The sequence below is a fragment of the Eupeodes corollae genome, chromosome 1, assembly GCF_945859685.1.
Source record: "Eupeodes corollae chromosome 1, idEupCoro1.1, whole genome shotgun sequence".
Taxonomy (NCBI): domain Eukaryota; kingdom Metazoa; phylum Arthropoda; class Insecta; order Diptera; family Syrphidae; genus Eupeodes; species Eupeodes corollae.
In genome coordinates, this window is record NC_079147.1 from 128,531,975 (window position 1) to 128,551,788 (window position 19,814).

The 19,814-nt window shown below is 32.1% G+C and overlaps 1 protein-coding gene across 1 annotated transcript in view; it reads right to left on the reverse strand.

Moving 5' to 3' along the window:
- Positions 1-19,814, reverse strand: part of LOC129938394 (E3 ubiquitin-protein ligase HRD1) — a 73,147-nt gene that overhangs the window by 38,876 nt on the left and 14,457 nt on the right. The window contains exons 2-5 of the mRNA XM_056045928.1: positions 18,257-18,313; positions 17,587-17,775; positions 5,703-6,082; positions 4,863-4,988 (exon numbers count right to left, since the gene is read on the reverse strand). Coding sequence (XP_055901903.1) covers positions 4,863-4,988; positions 5,703-6,082; positions 17,587-17,775; positions 18,257-18,313 — 752 coding nt within the window. The remainder of the gene's footprint in view (positions 1-4,862; positions 4,989-5,702; positions 6,083-17,586; positions 17,776-18,256; positions 18,314-19,814) is intronic.

Sequence of the window (19,814 nt, forward strand, 5' to 3'; positions counted from 1 at the left end):
ATACTTAATTATTCTTTTTCAATGGTGCTAAATCTACTCTGATGTTCATTGAGGGTTCGAGATGCATCGCGTAATGGGTGGTTTGATTGTGAAAGAACTGATCCACTCGCACAATTTGAAGCGTCGTCGGTTGATAAAACGAATTCTTTATTATAATCTGGATATTTTAAAACTGGGTGGCTAGAAATGAGTAGTTTTAATTCTTTAAAAGCTGTTATATATTATGGGTCTTTAATATTTATCCTTGTACCTTTCTTCAAGTATTTTGTCATAGACAATGCTACTTTTGAATAATCTTTGATACATTTTCTATAATAGTCCGTAAGTCCCAAAAATGATTTTATTTGTTTAGTTGCGCATGGAATAGGTATTTTATCGATAGCTTTCATTTTGTCTGGATTTGGTTTTATACCATTTGTGGTTGTGACATGTCCCAAGTATTCTGTACTTTTACTGAAAAATTTGCATTTATATATCTGTATTTTTAAATTATCCTTAAGTTTCTGAAATACCTTATTTATTGAAGAAGTATGTCCTTCTAATGGTGTGCTAAATATTAGAATGTCATCTAAATAAACAACACATATTTTTTCTATTAGTCCTTCTAAGACGTGATTTATCATTCGCTGAAAAGTTGCCGGTGCGTTTTTAAGTCCGAATGGCATCCGACTAAATTCGTAATGTCCATTGGCTGTAAAAAAGGCTGTTCTAGCACTTCATTTATTTGCCTTTCTATTTATTCTTTATGCACTTCTGGATATCTATATAATCGTGTATATATTGGTTTATTATCCTTCGTTTCAATTTTATGAGTAATTTCTTTTACATTAGTTAAAATATCTCCTTCTTTATAAAATAAATGTTTATTATTCTTGATTATTTGAGTTAAAGCTTTCTTTTCTTCTGCGTTTAAATAAAGTTCAATTAATTTGTCAAAAAAACTTTCTGAATTTACATCAGTTCTACATAAATTTATTTGCCTGCATGATAAATCTTCAATCTAACTATCTAAAGGATAATCTTTGGGTTTAGAGAGCAACGGTTTTTTATATTTTTTATTTTCACAGTATGGGGGAAATAAAATTCGGCTTTTAATGGTTTAAGAATATTATTTCTTAAAATACCAAATGTACTTTTCGTTATTGGAGCAATTTAAAATTCCATTTATGATTCATTTTTAGTAAATTAACCTGGTAATGGCACAATTGTTTTGGTATGTATTAAGTTGTCTGAGTATAATGTTTTAATGTTATGTGGTTTGTCTAGTTTAGTTTCAAAATGCTTTCGAAATATATTTTCACTTAAGATAGAATTCGCTGCTCCTGTGTCTACAAGTAATCTAAGGTTTTTACTGAGAATATGAATATCTATGCAGAGTAAAGGTCTGTTAAGGCTTTTATTCGAAAATTTGGTGTATACTGAGTAATATGATCTACTTCCATTGGTTCTGGAATTGTATAGCAAAGGGATTTCGATTTTGATTGGACAAATTTCTTTTGGTTGCCCATTATATTGATGGTTTCGATTTTGATAATTATTACTATTTAAGTTTTGATTCTGATTATTATTTCTATAAAAGTTCTGACCCTGATTATTTTTTGTATTAAAGTTCTGATTCTGATTATTAGTTCTATAAAAGTTCAGACTCTGATTCTGATTATTATTTCTGTTAAGGTTCTGACTCCGATTCTGATTATTATTTCTGTAATTATAATTTCTAGAATTAGTTGTGTAACTTTCATTTCTTTGATTTCTAATATTTTTTTCATAATTATTTTCATTCCCTTCTTTTGTCCAATGACAAGATTCTAATTTATAAAAGGCTTCACTTAAAGTTTGTATTCCATGATTAATAATAATCGAACTAGCATTTGATGGAATTTTCTCACAAAATGTTGCTAATAATGACGCTTCGTTATTAATAGAATTATTATATAACTGAGTTATATTTTTGGTATAGACTTTTTCAGCTAATTCCTTTAATTTTACAAAGGACTCTTTTTCACCAAAATTTCTTGATAATAATTTTTTTATTTCCTGCCAGCTATTTGGGTCACCACCCCGTAATAATACCTCTAGTGCACTATTTGTGATTTTACCTTTAATTTCGTTCATTTTGAATTCTTTCGTTGCTTCATTATATTTGCTTACTACATTCATTATAAAGTCTACCTTTTTTATAAATACAATAATGTTGCATACTCTGCCGTTAAAATTTGGCTAATTTTTATTGAGTTTTAATGGTTCAATATTTATAGTTGCCTTTTTTAGCTTATTTTCTAATTCCCCTTCTTGGTTGAAATTTTCTTCTGGTTGTGTTGACTTTATATCGGCTTTCAATGATGCTGGTACACTGTATGGTTTGAATTTGTTCATTCATTTCCGGTATTAACTATTTAGTTGTAAGGACGATCTCGAATTAAACTTTTAATAAAGTACACATTACACAATGTAAAAAAAATAAAATCTTCAAATGCCTTACCCTGGGTCGGGGGAAGATCAATATGACTGAACTGAACTCAATTGAATGAATGAATGCCAACGCATTGAACTGATCAACCCCTTTTTATATTATTTAAATGTTAAGTCAGCAAATCTATTTGACTGAAGATCATAGTTCCTTTGTCTTATTTTTGTTGACACCAGATATATAGAATTTACTTTGGGATGAAGTCCCATTCAAATCCTTTATGCTTTATACAGCTTTATGTTTCTTTTGTCTTAGTTTTATATTTCTTTTGCCTTATTATTGCTGACACAAATTGTTTATACTTAAATATGCTGATATGCACTTTGATGTGTATCTTGTGTTAGCATTACAGTTTTGTATGGTGTTTTGTATAATTATAATGTGATGTTAGGGTGTTCTGGGAACGTAAACCTTCGCTCTGACGAAACAGTTGTTTTACAGCAGTCGGCTTGACCCCGGAGTGAAGGTAATTTGTTACATGGCCCTCATACGGCCGATGATCGTTTATGGTTGTCCTGTGTGATTCAACGTTGCCCCTTCCCAGATGAAGAAGTTTCGTGTGTTCGAGCGCCAGAGTTTACGACACTGTACAGGCTTATATTTAAGCAGATGCGGTCTGATACAGGATAGATTGGCAGTTCCGCTAATCTACCACGTCAGACGACGAACCGTGGGTAGATGACTCCTGTACCAGAGCTCCTTCGGTTCAGTAGGGCTGTGCCCGAACGGGGTCGAATTGATAGGGTGAAGCAGGAGAACCAGATTTGGTGGCTTCAATCGGCACTTGACAGTGCGTAGTCGGGATGGGGTTTTAAGCCTTGGCTAGCTTACATACTTGTTTTATAGTTTTAAGGTTTAGTTTAAAGTAGAATAGGCATACAAAAAAAAAATACAAATATTTATGGGTGGTTAAACAAAAGTTGTGTAACGCGATGTCATCAACCAATATATACAAATGTCTTATTATATTTTATTCAGATTTCAATTTATTTTAAAACAATGGAAAGACCTTTATTAAGACACCCAACTTCAGTTCTTCATTTTGAATACAAGTTATTAAAAAAAAGACAATAAGTTTTTAAAACGTCAGTCCTAAGCTAAGCCAGTTAACACGTCAGTCCTATGGTGATTCGTTATTTTTTTTGTTAATCTTAAGTTTATTTATATTTATTTATATTAGACTTTAATTCGTTAAAATGTAGTTTGTTGATATTCGAAATTACCAACAAAAAAACATAAGTCCTGATTATAATCTCAAATTTCGTCTTCTTCGTCAGTCCTGTGTCAGGTATATTGTTATTGTTCTTCATTTCATGATCATTAGTACTTTAAAGATGAATATTTTGAGATTTTGTGTATATTTTTTCTTGATTACTTAGAAATATTTAGTAAAACTGTGTGAAAGTACTAAAAGATAAGTGAATAACGTTACGTTAAATGTCAAAACTCTTTTTTGAAAACTGATATAGTATTCTCTTCCAGTATTTCATATTAATAATTATTTTTAATTGTTACTAAGTGATTTTAAGTCATCATTATTAAATCCTAAGAGATGTTATTTATTAAAAGAACAAAATGGAATTTGAATGAAACTTAAAACCACAAAGATGATGGTTTAAGTTTTTGTTGCATAAAGGGATGAGAGAGTGAGGGGAAAATTGAAGAAAAAAAGGGCAACGAGAAGAAGCCAAGGTATAGGGTTGTTCTCAGCGAGAAAGAAAACCAGGTAGGGAGGGTAAAGTAAATATCTCGTGCATCACTACCATCGGGATGCTAGACTGATGGCTTTAGTTTCTCTTTGTGTTGAGTCCAGGGTCGAAAAACCTACGCAACCGCTGAGCAACGGGTTCAATTATGCCAGCCACGACCCCACACAGGCAATCGGCTCGTTGCAACTCTCTTCTTCTAGTGGTGGATGGTAAAAAAATTAGCAACGAACTAAAGTTAAGATTGGTTGAAGGAGACCAGTTACCAACTTCGGTCAGCGAAGTTTTAATTAAGAATCATTCAAACATTAATGAGTCAGGTAAATACACAAATTTTCTCTCTTCCTTCCATACACTTGTTGTAAATTATTGTCATTTAAACAGACGCTAATATTCATATTGACCATGAAGAAGATGATGAAGAACTTAACGAAGAAGATATTTTATGTGATGTACAGGGTTTTCGATTAGAATACAATTTTATAATGTTTCGAAAACAAAATAGGAACAAACGTTCAAACACCTAAACAAACACCTATTTAAAGGTCAATTAAATTCGTAAAAACATTGTTGCGCTCCCAGATTTCTATCCAAAAACAAAATATCTTTGAAGTGTTTACAGAATCTTATATAATAATATAAATTTTGTGTTGAATTTAGCATTTAAGGAAAATGTATTTACTTACCTGCAAATTATACATATATTATCTGATAGTTGTAGTTCTTCGGGAGTAGCATTTGGATAGAGAGTGTTCATATTTCGTATAGCTCTTCTTGACATAATGACATCACTTAGGGCTTTTTTAAAGCTCCTGGAAATAGATACAAATTAATTGATTTTAAAATGTATTGAGTAATTCTTTTGCAATAGCTGCTAATTGCTTTAAAATACTTGTAATAATAAACACAAATGAAAAACTAACAAGATTTTCTCTTACAAGAATGTTGTAACTTAAATGATTTTAGGCTGGAAAATACAAACATGAAGTTTGTTTGTCCAAACAATTTCACCTGGAAGTGTGATGTGAAAATAATGGAAAACCGTCTATAGACAGTTTTTCGCTCATCTTCTTCTTTACGTCGTTTTTTAAGCCTTTTGTCTTTGTAAAGTAACGAAATGGTTTTAACCATAACCAAATTCTTGTGGTAGTTTTGTTTTACCCATGTTTACATTCATAAGATCGACACAACCCACGCTAGTTATACCTACGTATAGTTTGCGGATAGTCGATTTCTTAATAGGTTTTCTCTTTCGTATTGTAGCGACTAGTTTTTATCGGTTGGCTTACCAAATTACCGTAAGCGGGTTGATTGACATAAAATCAGATAATGCCGATTGTGGACAAACTTTCCAATAAAATATGATTTTGAAAAGCATGCTATGTAACAAACTTTAACATTTAATAAAAGTGTGTGATAACAAATGTGAGTCTTCTGGTTTGTTCATTAATATTATCAAATTCATTTCACCATTCCTCTTAAAACAACTTATATCTATAACAAAATAAAAAACAACAAACACTCACCTGATTGTAAAGAACATTGGCCGAAATACGAACATTGGCAAAGCGTATATTTTAGCCATAATAACTACGAAAAACACATATAAGAGAACTTTAATAAGTCCAATTATAAGTTCTGTATACAAAAGAAATACAGCCTTGTTTTCCCAAGAATTTTCTGTTTGCATTTCAGCAGCATGTAGCAAATATTTAATTCCTATGTTTGCTATTACTGTCAATAGTATCCCATATTCAAATCCAAACACCAGCTGTACAGTCGGTCCACGATTTATTGTTGAAGTGTATGCATGTTGAAGAAGCCAATAGTCCATAAAACCCAAAATCACTAGTAAGCTTAAAACTCGCACATGAAATACCAATCCTAAAACTGGACTGCGTTCCATCTGCAAACAAAAATGGAAAACCAATTTTTTAAATCACAAAATTGTAATAAATTAAATATTGCAATGATTTAAGATAAAAAATATAGTAAAACCCGTGTAAGAGAAACTACAAAACGTCACAGTCAAAGCCGGTTTTTCACATTACCACATAGTGTGGGGTTCACATAATTGAAAAAATGTCACCTAAGCGGATCAAAAAATATCATTAAGTAAAAATATATATGCTAGAAACAATTGTATTTATCTTTTGGAGCTACCTGGAAAAATTAAAAAAAATGTTTGACCAACAACGATCAAGTAACACAAAATTATTTATACAATAACAAAAACTAGTCATGTATGTGGAATGAATTGAATATAGGAGTTCATAGGTAGTACTACATGCATATTTCATTTAAATAAATTATTTTTAATCACATATTAGTTTTTATTCTTTAATTGACTTGACATTGTGCATAGCAAAGATTTAATTGTACGTAAATACAATATTGTTAGTTCTATAAAGAAAAAAATAATCCCACTTTGTAAAAAAGTCATACATTTTTGTCTGTGAAAAGGGCTTAAAATGGAAATTCATCATTTTATGTTCGGTTTATCTTAATTGCTTAGGAACCCTGAGATTTACAAGCTTTTTTGATTATAGGTTTCTGAAATTACAAAAATTTCCACATATAAATGATTTTCAGATGCAGATCTATTAGCATCAAGCTCTTCGAATTTTAGTGCAGTCTCATTCATTGTCCTCATCTGTCATGTCACCAAAACATGTGCGATCCTTATATAAGGGAAGAATGCCATACCACTTCAACACAAAACAACAACAACTGATGATAAAAGATCGCTATCGCTCTTGCAGCCAACACCCAAATCCAAAGTGTCAATATTTTGGAGATACGTGACCAAACAAAGATAACGACCACATGTTCTCGATCCACACAATCTTATATCCAATACGGGACCAAACGGACATCATTATCAGCAGTCACAATATACTTGCATTAAAAGATTAGGACTTATTAATAGAACATAAGAATTAAGATTATAAATACGACTGGATGTTATTCAGTCCAGTTATTTATTAAGAGTTATCCTTAAACATACATAACTATTCTTTTAGCTCACGAGGAGTTCTTATTGAATAAAGAAATCTTAGAAAAAAAATGAAACTATCGCGTTTTATTTAAAAATTATAGATATATTTACAAGATAATCAATTTCATATATAATAGCTATCTGAAAATTATTTTCTTCGTCTAGTGGTTCTACTTCTTCGTCAAACCAGCTTTATGGAATCAATGTGCTTACTGACTACTTGAGACACAAATTGAACGACTTTACAAAAACGTGTCGAAGACAATTTAGTAGTACATTTGCTTACTGATCTTCACATCGACCCAGTTGAAAAAGCCAAAACCGTATGCGCTGGACTACTCGACGGAAATGAAAACAACACTGAAATTGAATCCGCGCACAGATAAACCACCAAAACGCACCCACTGTAGTAATTGTTATCAAATTGAAGTCACGAGAAACAGCTTTAAATGTTTTACGAAACGCGGAGAAACTTAAAGGAACAAAAATAAGTATCAACGAAGATTCAACACATAATGCCAGATAAAGAAGTAAGATGGTATCCATAATAAAGGTACTCTGCGAGTCAAAACCTAAAATGAAAATCTTCGTAAGAGACGGTAGGCTGTATCTAGAAGACGCTGTTTTTACATGGGATGAATCGCTTGGGCTCAAGAATAGGAGCAATAAAGACAGTTTGGCTGTAATAAAACATTTGATGGGGGAGATTCCTCATTCTTTAACAGTATTACCGCGTTTACCAGGAGAATTGAATCCGAATTGAATCAGGATTTAGCGCCGTATAGACCTATGTATATCAGATCGAAATAGGATTACTCGATCCAATCCCACTGAAAGAGGTGAATTGAATCAAAAATTTGTTTGTAAACCTGAATCGGGAAATCGAGTTATTGGTGTGTGAGGTTTTGCTTGTGCGTGCGATAAGTTTTTTCCCTTTTGTTTGTTCTCCATTTTAATGGACAAATTGTGAGTGCATGTTCACACAGTACTTCATCCAACTGAGAAGAATCCGTCTGCAAGGCAAACTTAAATGTTTCAACACTTAAAATCATAAGCTATAATGTCGCGGCGCTTAGAAACAAAAGTTTATTTACTGAATTTTTTAGTTATATTAAGCAATTTGATTTATTTATATTATAAGAAACACATATTATTTTTTTTTGACGAAACTAGTTTTAAGAATATTTATATGAGCTACGAAATTGAATTCATACCAGCTGTGCAAAGTAACATATTTGGTAGAGGAAGTGGTGGTGAATTATTCGGGTATAAAAAGAGACTTAAAGACGCTGCAATCAATTTCAAAAATATTGAGCAATCCCGATTATATGAAATCAAAATAGAAGAGAGTATTTTTTAGGTTGTTCTAATCTACTTGAACTGCAGCCATTGGCATTGCGATTTTGACAAATTACGAGACCTTATAAATGTGCTGGGACCAGCAAATCTTATGTTAATTGGTGATTTTAACGAAAGAATAGGCATATCGCAAAATAATTTTAATAGTGAAGTAGACACAACCCATATCCATTGCGACCGTAAATCAAAGGTGTGCGATTCAAAAGGGACCAACATTCTTGAGCTGGCAGATGCTGTGGACTGTTGAGTTCTGAATGGAAGCTGTGAAGGTGATCGCAATGGTGAACTCACTTTCATTTGCGGAACAGCTGTTTCTGTGATCGATTATTATTTTTTGTCTGAAAATTGGTTCCTCTTTTTTGATAATTTTATAGTAGTTAGAGGTATCTTTTAGAATAAAAACACCTTGTATGGAGACAACTGAACCTGCCATTACTCTTCTTCCAAAGCTTCAAAGGAAAGACAGCTACAGAGAGCTATTTCAAAGAAACCTAAACAGACAGCTCGAAATTCAAATAACTTTGAATGTTCTATCTAATCTAGACATGCACATGTTAACAATAATTGCCAAGAAAGCAGCGCCCCAAAAAACATCGGGAAAAAAGTAGGTTTTGGCAAAAAAGCAAAAGTGGTTGCATGAGAGCGTACTTGAAATTGTTCAGAACGACCAATAACATCAATTTTAGAATCCTCTATGCGACAGCGAACAAAAATTTCAAATATCTTTTTAAAGCAAAAAGCGAAATTTTGATGAAAAAACATCGAAATGGTAAACAGCGCGAAAAACTTAATGGAGCAATTAGACTTGAGTGGAAAAAAGATTCCAACGGCTACAGTACTGCATATTGAACAATTGAAAATCAATTTTACAAGTTTGCTCAACACTTCACACAACGCTTCAATATGCACCACCTTTAATAATTGATGAGTTTCTTTATGCGCCTATATCCCAAAATGAGATAAAAATAGTTATTGTAAAAGCAAAAAAGGATAAAACACCAGGGGAAGATAGAAACCGTATGAATATTTTAAAAAATTACACCAGATATATTACGGCTTCTAACTTTGGAGTACAACAGAATTTTCGACACCGCTGATATCCCCGAGAGTTTTCGAAAGGCAATTATTTTTCCGCTACAATAAAAAGGTATTTTTGAAGATCCAGCAAATTATAGAGGCATCTCATTTTTAAATACAGCAGTAAAGATCCTAGGCTCGGTATTATATAACAGACGCTTTTTTGTGGATTTTCGAGCAGCCTTTGATTCAATTCCCCGGGAAGCACTTTTTTACAAGTTTTATAAATATGGAATCTCAACTAAACTGTCTGTCTTTACAGCCATGTACGAAGAGAGTGTCTTTCACAGTTTGGTACGTCAATGGGCGTTAAGCAAGGTTGCGTTTTAAGTACTCTTCTCTTTATCTTATACATAAATTACAGTGAAAGGTGGTATAGATATAAGAGGAAAGAATATTCTAGGATTAATGTTCGCGGACGATATAGTTTTCCTAGCTAAAACTATAGACAGGATGCAGCTAATGATGAATAGCCTTCAAATTTATTGCAAAACATGGAGAAGTGAACGTGTGACAAGGAACCGATAGAAATAGTAAAGGAATACAAGTATCTGGGAGTTTTGATTGCATCTAACTTGAATCTAGAAAAACATTTACAATCCAAACTATCGGAAGCAAGGCATGCTATGTGTTCTGTGTGGAGAAGTTGCACTGTAAGTTATAGCTTTTCGCACATAGCTAACCACAAAGTATTTCGAGCTACCCCAATTGCAATACTGTTTTACGGAGCGCTATGGGGATATCGATCGTTTGAAGCTGTGGAAAAGTTCCTCCGTTTTTTTATTAAAAGTACTTTCAAGTTGCCAAGTACGACGCCCAACTATAAGTTACATCTTGAAACAGGAATAGGACCCTTCTTTTTAAACACACTTAAATTACATTTTAACTACGTGTCAAGAGTTTTGGCGATGGGTGAAGAAAGAATTCCGCGAATAGTACACACACAAGCTATCAATTCTCAAGTTTCGTGTGTTAAAGAGTTTAAGAAACTGGAAATTGAATGCTCAACTACTTTTTCAATATCAGCAGAAGAAAGTATAGAGGTGCTTATATTGAATTTTGATGACTTGCTGAAAAAAGTCGGCAACATGATGTACGATAAGTTAGGTTGGTTCTGTATGAATACTCATTGAACGCTCTTCGCTATAGAACCAGAATAATTGAGGAAAATGTTTAAGGTTTTACAGCTTAAAAAATTATAAAATTATTTCATTGAATTGTATCTAATTAACTTTAATCGTATATATAAATTTAAAAAAAAATGTCCGTTTGGTGAAAGGCCTTCGGCCAAACCATTTAAAGACTTGTGTAATCTTACAATAAAGAACATAATGTTTTGTTCTTGTATATTTTAAAGTCAATAAAACTTACTAACTAACTGTACAATTATTTTTTAGTAATTATCATATCTTGTTCGAAAAATATTTCAATTTCATTAAAGTCGCTTGCGTAATTGGTTCGTGAAATATCGGGGGTCATCCAAAATTTTTAACAATAATAACAAAAGTACCTTTGTTTTGTGTCACATTTTAGTAAAGAAAATAACAAAAAATCTGATGGTTTAGGAAAATACTGGATTAAATATATTTTTAGTAATGTGTGCTGCCTAATGATTTGTTAATTATATCAAGAAGCCTGTAGTGTATGGATTCATAGAGTGCTGTCAGTTTGGGACCAGGATCGTTTTATGGCTTCAATAATCTCTTCGGTTTTTCGTTATTACTGTCCTACTTCGTAGAATTTTTTGTTTAGGTCAGGAGAATATGGATAAAAGGTGATTGCTCCCCATACTATTACAGGCCTCCTTTCAATCTACTACCATTTACCCCATCTTCTACCTTGATTTTACAAATAAAAAGTTTTGAATTTGAAGCAGCTCTGGCTTTCTTGACTCTTCCTTTGTGTTTTTTGTTTAGACCACTCTGGGTTCCTGAGGTAGTAGTATACACTATTTCTTATTTGGATATAAAACGGATGGTTTTGAGATGTTGGTAAGCTCGAATTTGGCTATTTCTTTATTATTTTGATTCTATCAAATTAATACTCGTACTAAGCTCCCAAACAATCAGAGTATCCTTTTTCACTAGCAGATTCACAGCATCCGAAACTGTGGAGTTGTGGATTTTCTTAGTTTGATTGCGAAGACGTTCTTTATTAAAAAGACTAAGGCTATGAACGAACTGAACATCAACAACATTTGTATGTTCTTCGTTTGTGATGTTCTTCATAATAGGTAAGAGAGCTTGTAGGACCGTGGGTTTTGAGCTCGTAATCGTTTTGTTATTAATTAAAACGGTTTCATTTTTAAGTTGAACGATGTAGGTTCTACATAAGACTTTTGTCGAGTTACTTGCCAGGAGTTCATCATTAAATTTTGTCATAAAAATTAATTGAAATGAGTTCAAAAATTTCGTCTAAATCAGTACGGTAAGTACATGCCGCGCGACCACCTTTCAATAGTTTTGATAAGCAACAAAGCTAACTAACTTTAGTTATGGATAATCGATCGTCATTACTGTAGATTGACGGTGTACCAAACATAACGGCCTCAATTTCATTCCCAAGCGGCAATGTCTCAAATTCATTCTTCATCATATTAATTTAATAGCTTTTTAACAAATTTGTAATTACAATACCACTCTTAGCCATCTGACATAACAATTAATCAATTAGGTGGCGTAACAGTACATTGAGAACTAGGGCTTACTTACTTTCAGACCATCCGTTGGGAACGTACTTAACAGGTTCATGACCTGTCTTTCTATAAAGGACCTTATTGATATACGGTTTGGCCAAAAACCGGTTTGCAGCTTTCTTGTAATGGCTGAAGTAACCTTCCGAGTGATGTACCCATAAAGGGGCACAGATTTGACATTTGTGCGAAACAGTCGTAGCTTTGTTCTTAAGCTGATTGTTATTCCTAAAAATTTTCCACAACATACCGAACGCCGCTTTTGCTTTGCTGATGCGGCAGATGACGTCTTGTTAGGTTCCGCCTTCGATTATCATTTGATGGAGATCCATGGTCCTATGAGAGAGTAAGCAACATTGTAAGCGTAATGCAAGTGCTTTAAAATGATGTCAAAGTCCATTTGATCCTACCTGACAAAGCTGCGCGCAGTACATCGCATATCACCAACAAAAACAGTATTGGCGACAGAATACAGCCCTGTCTGACTCCGCTACCATCGTGCAGAACGTGATACTTAGATCTATTATATATTGCTTTAATAATACCAATTAGTTTTTCTGGGATGCCTTTCCTCCGCAAAGCTAACCACCTATACTCCATGTTAACGCTATCAAAGGCCTTCTCGAAGTCGATGAGCATCAGGTGTAGTGGTGATCGATATTCAACGCACTGTTCAAAGAACTAGGGCCTAGTGTCTTACAACTCTTAACCATTTCTGTGTTCGAGTACTGTTGTCAGGGATGGAGGGGACCTACAATCTACAGTTATAAGCCAAATCCAAACGACCTCTGGCATGACAGTCCAACGCACTCTTTTTTTTAAATTCATTTTTATAACTTCAGTCAAAAACATATCTTAAAGTAAACAAAAATTCATAAAACTAGCCTAATTAACCATAACTTACAACTAACTTACAGGTTCCATTACGGACACTCTAAGTTAAACAATAATACTTAATTCTAATGCCTTTCATCAAAATTTATTTACTTTTGTATTTATTAGAAAATTATCCTTCTTTATAAAGTCTTTAATATAAAACATAAAACTAATATAAACTACCTATTCTACCTATAAACTACTTAAAACTGGAAGAACCACAGCGACAAATCTAACTATCTAACATTTTTTGTTTCGGTTTGGTCCCGTTCAAACACTCTCGTGAGTTTTGTGACTTGCGCTAGCGTCGGAAAATTGTCTAGCCAAACTTAATCAACTATTCTTATAGTCAAATAAAAGGAATCCATGCAATTTAAATATACAATTTTATTTTGGAGTAGTAAAACTTCTAACTTTTAAAATGAGTAGTAATTGTGTTTGCGGAAAAAAGGAAAAAAAGGTGGAGGATCACAGGAATGTTTTCGGCATACGTGCAGAATATTACATTTAGGCAATGCGAGTTTAGCACCAGAGGAAATTCCCCAATCTAAAATGTCTTAAAGAGCATTAGTAAACAAAGTCTTCATATCATTTAGTTTGTTGCTTTTACACATTATATGAACGTCGTCTGCATATAGGCAGTAATTTAAAAGTTTTTGTTTTAATAAAATATCGCATATATATTGAAAAGCAATTGAGAAGAAAACGACTGATAAAGGAAATCCTTGGGGGATTCCGTTTTTAAGTCGATATGTGGGGGAGTAGGTATTATTGGATTTGATGCAATATAGTCTGTTACTGAGGAATTATTTTACATAATTAAACATCTTGGGACCAACGTCCCATTCTTTGAGCTTATATAAGAAAACATGTATACCAATTCTGTCAAACACTTTTTCGAAGTCTAAAGCAAGTACAGACACATGGTTTTTGGAGCTTAATGCTCTGGAAATGTAGTTATCTATATATAGAAGAGCGTCTGTACACCCTTGATTTGAATGCTACTTGGTGTATATTTAAAAGTTGCTTCGACATTGCATACCAAAACAATTGTTTGGCCTTTCCGGAATATTGGATCGAAAGTATAGAAGCTATTTTCCAGCTTTGGGGAATGACACTTGTACTTAATATGTTATTTTAGCTTCCATTGGGAAGATTCAAGTTCTGTTAATGAGATATCTCTCTCAATTATTAGAGCTTTGGGATCGCTTGTCCGGTTGTCAAATTGGTTGGAAATGAAGTTGTTTTTCAAAATTTTGAATTCACTTGTAAAATTGCAGTCGTTTGAATAACTAGGCCAACAGTGGGCTATGTAGTTCCCGATTTCAGTTGGACCTGAAATTGATACATTTGGTATTTTCAACTGATTAGGATTGATGGTAGAAGTAAACTCTTCAAAGCTTTTTGCTTTAGCTATTTTGAGTTGCCTATGTAATTTGGCATTTGCCTTTTTGAAAACTATGAGATTGCTCTGGTTTTGATGTCTTTTAAAGTATTACCAAGCTGCCATTTTTTCTTTTCGTAGCTCTGCAAGCTCTGTATTCCACCAAGGTGTTATCTTTTGCCGTGGGTTTGGGTGGGTTTAACTAAATGAAGTTTCTCCTATTAAATATATGTACATATAAACTAAATAATAGGCGAAATTATAGTTTTCACGATGTTCACTTAACATTTAATTTATTTCAGTTTTTAATTCTTTCAAAATATTGCTTTTAGCTTAAATTTGATTGTTCACGTGAACTGAAATAACATTTTTATGTTTATAACGTAAATTGGTTAAAAATAGGCTTTTTAATTTTTCAAGAAATTTAATATACACGTGAACTAAAATTATAGTTTAATAATAAAAAAATAAATTAAGTGTTATGATAAAAATTACTTAAATTAATTACTTCAAATTGAATTGAATTAGTTACCATTATATCATGTGAATTTAAGTACAATTTTAATTTTCACAAAAACTTATAAAACTAACTTAAGTAACAAATAAATTATTAATATCAACTTAAATAAGTTCTGAGATGCACGTCCATTATAACAACTGTATGATTAGAAAAAATGTAATTACATTTTTATACTGTGCCAGAGTATTGAAGTGCTATATAAATATTTGTTCCTATAATATATTTTTTCCTAGCAGCGTTCTGTTTGTTTGTTTTGCCTACTCCCTACAAAGCAAAATAAACATTATACAGAAAATAAATAAGAAATTCCAATAAAAGTCCTTTTTTCCATTTTCTCCTTCAAGTTCTCGATAAATTTGTACGCATTCGTTCTATTTTATTTTAATTAATTGTTTTCATATTCTCTATAATTCATACCATACCACAATACATTCCGTATAGATTACAAAATTCTTTTAGCCTCTTACCAGCAGGCGCCAGGCCGTTTGTTCCTCTTAATGATAGTACCTTTTTTTCTTCTTTTCTCAATTTATCAAAATTTTAAAACAATCTTAAAGCTAACCTAACCTAAAGCTAGACAAAAATTCTTAAAAAACTATCGTATATATCAAAAACTTAAAAATATCTTACCGGCCCTATGAGGGCGCTCTAGGTTAATCCTTTATCTTATAACTACTGCCTTTCGGCCTAAAAAACAATTTTAATACTAAATAACAATAACTTAATCTAAAAAGAAGAAAATAAAACAAAATTGGTATCTTTATCATTATTTTTTATTTTATATATAACTTAATATTTGATTTCCAAAATCTGCAGGTTTAGCATTCAAATCACCGGCCATGAGATAACAGTTCTCTTCCGAGTTCAGTTGCAAGCACTGTTTCCGACCTCTGTTATAAATTCAGCTGACTGAGGTGATTCCGGTACATAAGACGCGATATACATAGGCTTTCCCTGATGGAGAGAAATACACACGATACATGCCTCAAACAGCTGAAATCTGCGTACTTCACTTTTGTATATAACTTTACAACTAATGACTTTTCGTACGTTCGGCCGGTCCCTTCGTACGATATTGTAATTGTTGTGCGTCAATTTATGTTTCCGGTTCAGCTTAGTTTCACTGGCCAAAAACACATAACGATTTTGGTCTTTAAGCAATTGGAACAAGTAAGCTCTACGTTGGACCCTAATTAGTGAAATTACATTCACACTAAGGAATCTTAAGGGCCTCTCCGGTAGCGCGCCATTAACCTTAAAATTGCGTAAAGCTGGCTCGGTAAAACGGAGGGGTGGGCACTACGGTTGGTTGGGCTGCCTTTGGTGTAGTCTGTACCGTAACTCCACTCCTTATATATTATAGGTTGATGGGGGTGCTTTTTTCCTTTTTTGCACCCCTAGGCACGTTTTAACAACCTGGAGCTACATTTTCTGCGCCCGCTCTTGATCTTTTTTAAGTCTGCGGGCCTCTTGTTTAGCCTTAAGCGTCTGTAACAAAGGGCCAATTGTGGTTTCAGGCTAGCAATTTCCCCTTCATCTTCTGTTGGAGCCCGCAATCTTGTTACGAATAACATTGGCTCGTATTTTTTTTTTTTGCGAGAATATCCCACAAATGCTCAATGCTCAACGTTTTGAACGGAGATATTTCGGAGTATGATTTGTTTTCAATTTGATGAATATCAATTACCAACAATTTAACTTTCAAGCTTTGTACCTTAAAATGTTCAAAAGCGTTTAGATGCTTAAAATATACAAAATCACACTGAAACCCTCCGCATCCAGGCAACTAAACTCCCAAGCTAACTCTCAACGTTCAGAGATTTTAGTGCATATGTGTCCACGTTTTTAAAAGCGCTTTCGACATCAACTTCGACTTTTCTCCATGCCAAGGGAATATGGACCACATATAGAGAGCTGTAAAAATTTCCTCAAGGATTGGTGCAATTATGTATGTTACATTTTGTAATTCGTCTGGTATTATGCCATCTGATACTGCAGATTTAAATGGTTCGAAGCTGTTGAGAGCCTATTGCAGCTTGTCTTTTGTGTTCAGACCTAGTGGACAGTGAGTATCCAGTATTAAGTTCAGCGATACTTCACTTGAAATTGTAAACGAGCTATCTGTATTTTTAAACTTTGCATCACTGGATTAGTTGATTGAATTTTCTTTTTAGTATGTTCCTTTATAAGTTTTCCAATAATTTCGAAATATCAATTGAGTAGAGTTTTCATCCATATTGGTATTAACTTACTTACTTACTAAGAGGTTAGTACCAAGGATATAATCAAAAAGGGACTCACCTCTGTCAATATCTGTACTCCCCTAAAAATTGAATCTAATATATGATCAAAAATATGTTTGACGCATACACTCATTTAATCATAGTTATTTTTTACTTTATACATATGAACGCAAAGTCTACTCTTGGTAGCTTGCGCTCTTAAATTTTAAATTATAATGTAAATTAATTTATATATTTAAATTTGATTCAGTCTGTACTTACAAAGTCAACTCTTTCTTCAGCTAGCCAATGAAAAGATTTGAGAAATAGTAATACCGTAAATAAGGCTACAAAGCGTGGGTTGAAATCATCTCGAAATACAGTAAATGCCAAACATGTTTCCGTTAAGGCATACCAAAATCTTTCTAATAAGTGTTCAAATTCCGTTGACCTTAATGTTCCCAAAAATATCTTTAAATAAAAAAAAAATTATTAAAAAAAAAATTAGTAATGTATGTAAAAACAATAATAATATAAATAGTAATAATAGCAATATAAATAGTTATAGTAATAATAATATAAATAATAATAATAAAAGTAAGTAAAATAGGAACGCAAGCTTGTAAAATTAAGCAAAACAAATCTACAAACTATTCTAAGAAGAAGAAGAAGAAAACTTTACATATCTACAATAAATCAGGTGTCCAATTTAATATCTGTTTTTTTTTTTTTTTGAGTTAGGAAAATCTTCATTCGAAAAGTTTAGAAACATAAGTAATGTTTTTTTTGAATGATCTACAAGTTTCAATTGTATATTTTTATTATGAAGAATTATGAAAAATATTAGTTGAATAGTTTTACCAAAAATAGATATTAAATTCGACTCCCGAAATATAAAAATAATAATTAAAATATAAATAAAAATAGCATTAACAATAAAACTTATATTTACCTTTCTCAACAATTTGCCAAACACAAAGACCATAACAAAAAACTGCACATAGATAACCTGTTTAAAGCAGAAGAATTTTGTTTTAATAAATATTTGATTTTAAGAATATTACATATATTTCGATATTCGAAGGGATTTGGGTAAGAATTAAAATGGATTATAAAATAGTATTATTAGTACATCGTTCATTGGTTGAGCTGAGCCATGTTTTGAAGTCTATTTTATTGACAAGAGTTATTAAATAAACTTGGGTTGTTCGGTGACCAAACCATACATGACGATATTACTGAAATTAGTATGTTTTATCTAAAGTATTTTTTCACGGGTAATGCTTATTGCGAGGAAGTGACAAATCCCCCAAGAGTAATTCTTATCATGAAAAGTGCTTTCTCAAATTAGCCGTTCGGATTAGAATTACAATTGTAGGTCACCTCTATACTCGCATACAGGATCAGTTGAGAGTTGTATGTCACTAGGCCCTAGTTCGCAACGTACTGTTACTCCACCTTATTTGTATGTTATTTAGATTACCACGACTATATTAACTGCTTGTTCAATTGGTTTTCTTACGGAAATTTTACCAAAAATATTTAGACAAAATAAGTCAATATCAATTGATACACCACGAGCTAACTGTGGTGATTTAGTGCTTGTTTGGTGATTCTATTGATTTTTTATGGAAGTTATTCATAATGATTAAGACAGTTTTAATTATGTACTTTTTGTACAGAACAAAAATATTTATTTATTTATTTATTTAATCCGTTAATTATCTAACGTTAATATAAACTTATAGCTGTTTACATAATTTTTAATTTAAAATTTTAATTAATATAGAAATAAATAAATATTATAACAAATTAAAAAATCTTTCTTTAAATTGTTTACTTTTAACATTGTCATTAACAGATGAAATTAAATTATAAAATTTATTGAAGACTGAAATCAATTTATTTAAAGGGCTATTCATACCATAGTTAGTTCTGCTAAAGATCGGACATAAAGGTATCTGTCTTCTTATGCTAGTTTGGCTATAGCTAAAATTTAGACGATTCAGAGCTGTTGCGGATATAATAGAACCATTAATTAATTTAAAAATAAAACAAATTTGGAGATATTAGCCGCGTTTTATTATCACCGTGATCTGATCCGGATCAGATCATGATAATAAAACATTGGATCATCATATTTTTTATTATTTAAAGTTTGGTAGCAGTGTCAAATTCGTTCTTTCAAAAGTGACATTTCGAAGCAAAACAAATATAAACAAATACCCAAAATGGAAGCTGCTGTGGTTGATCGAAGTATTCATTTTAATTTTTATTTCTTTTCTCTATTAAAAACTTTTATAATTTGCAGTTTTTATTTGAAAGCGATGAAAGCGAAGAATCAAACAATTCAATTTTATCCCTATTGAATCTTATCGATGATGATTCAAGTTGCAGTTGTAGCTCCACAACTTCTGAAAATGTGCAAATCACAAAAATCAAAAAATGTTGAAAATACTTTTACATGGGAATTTTTTGAAATCATTCTTTAAATTAAAAATGGTTGTAAG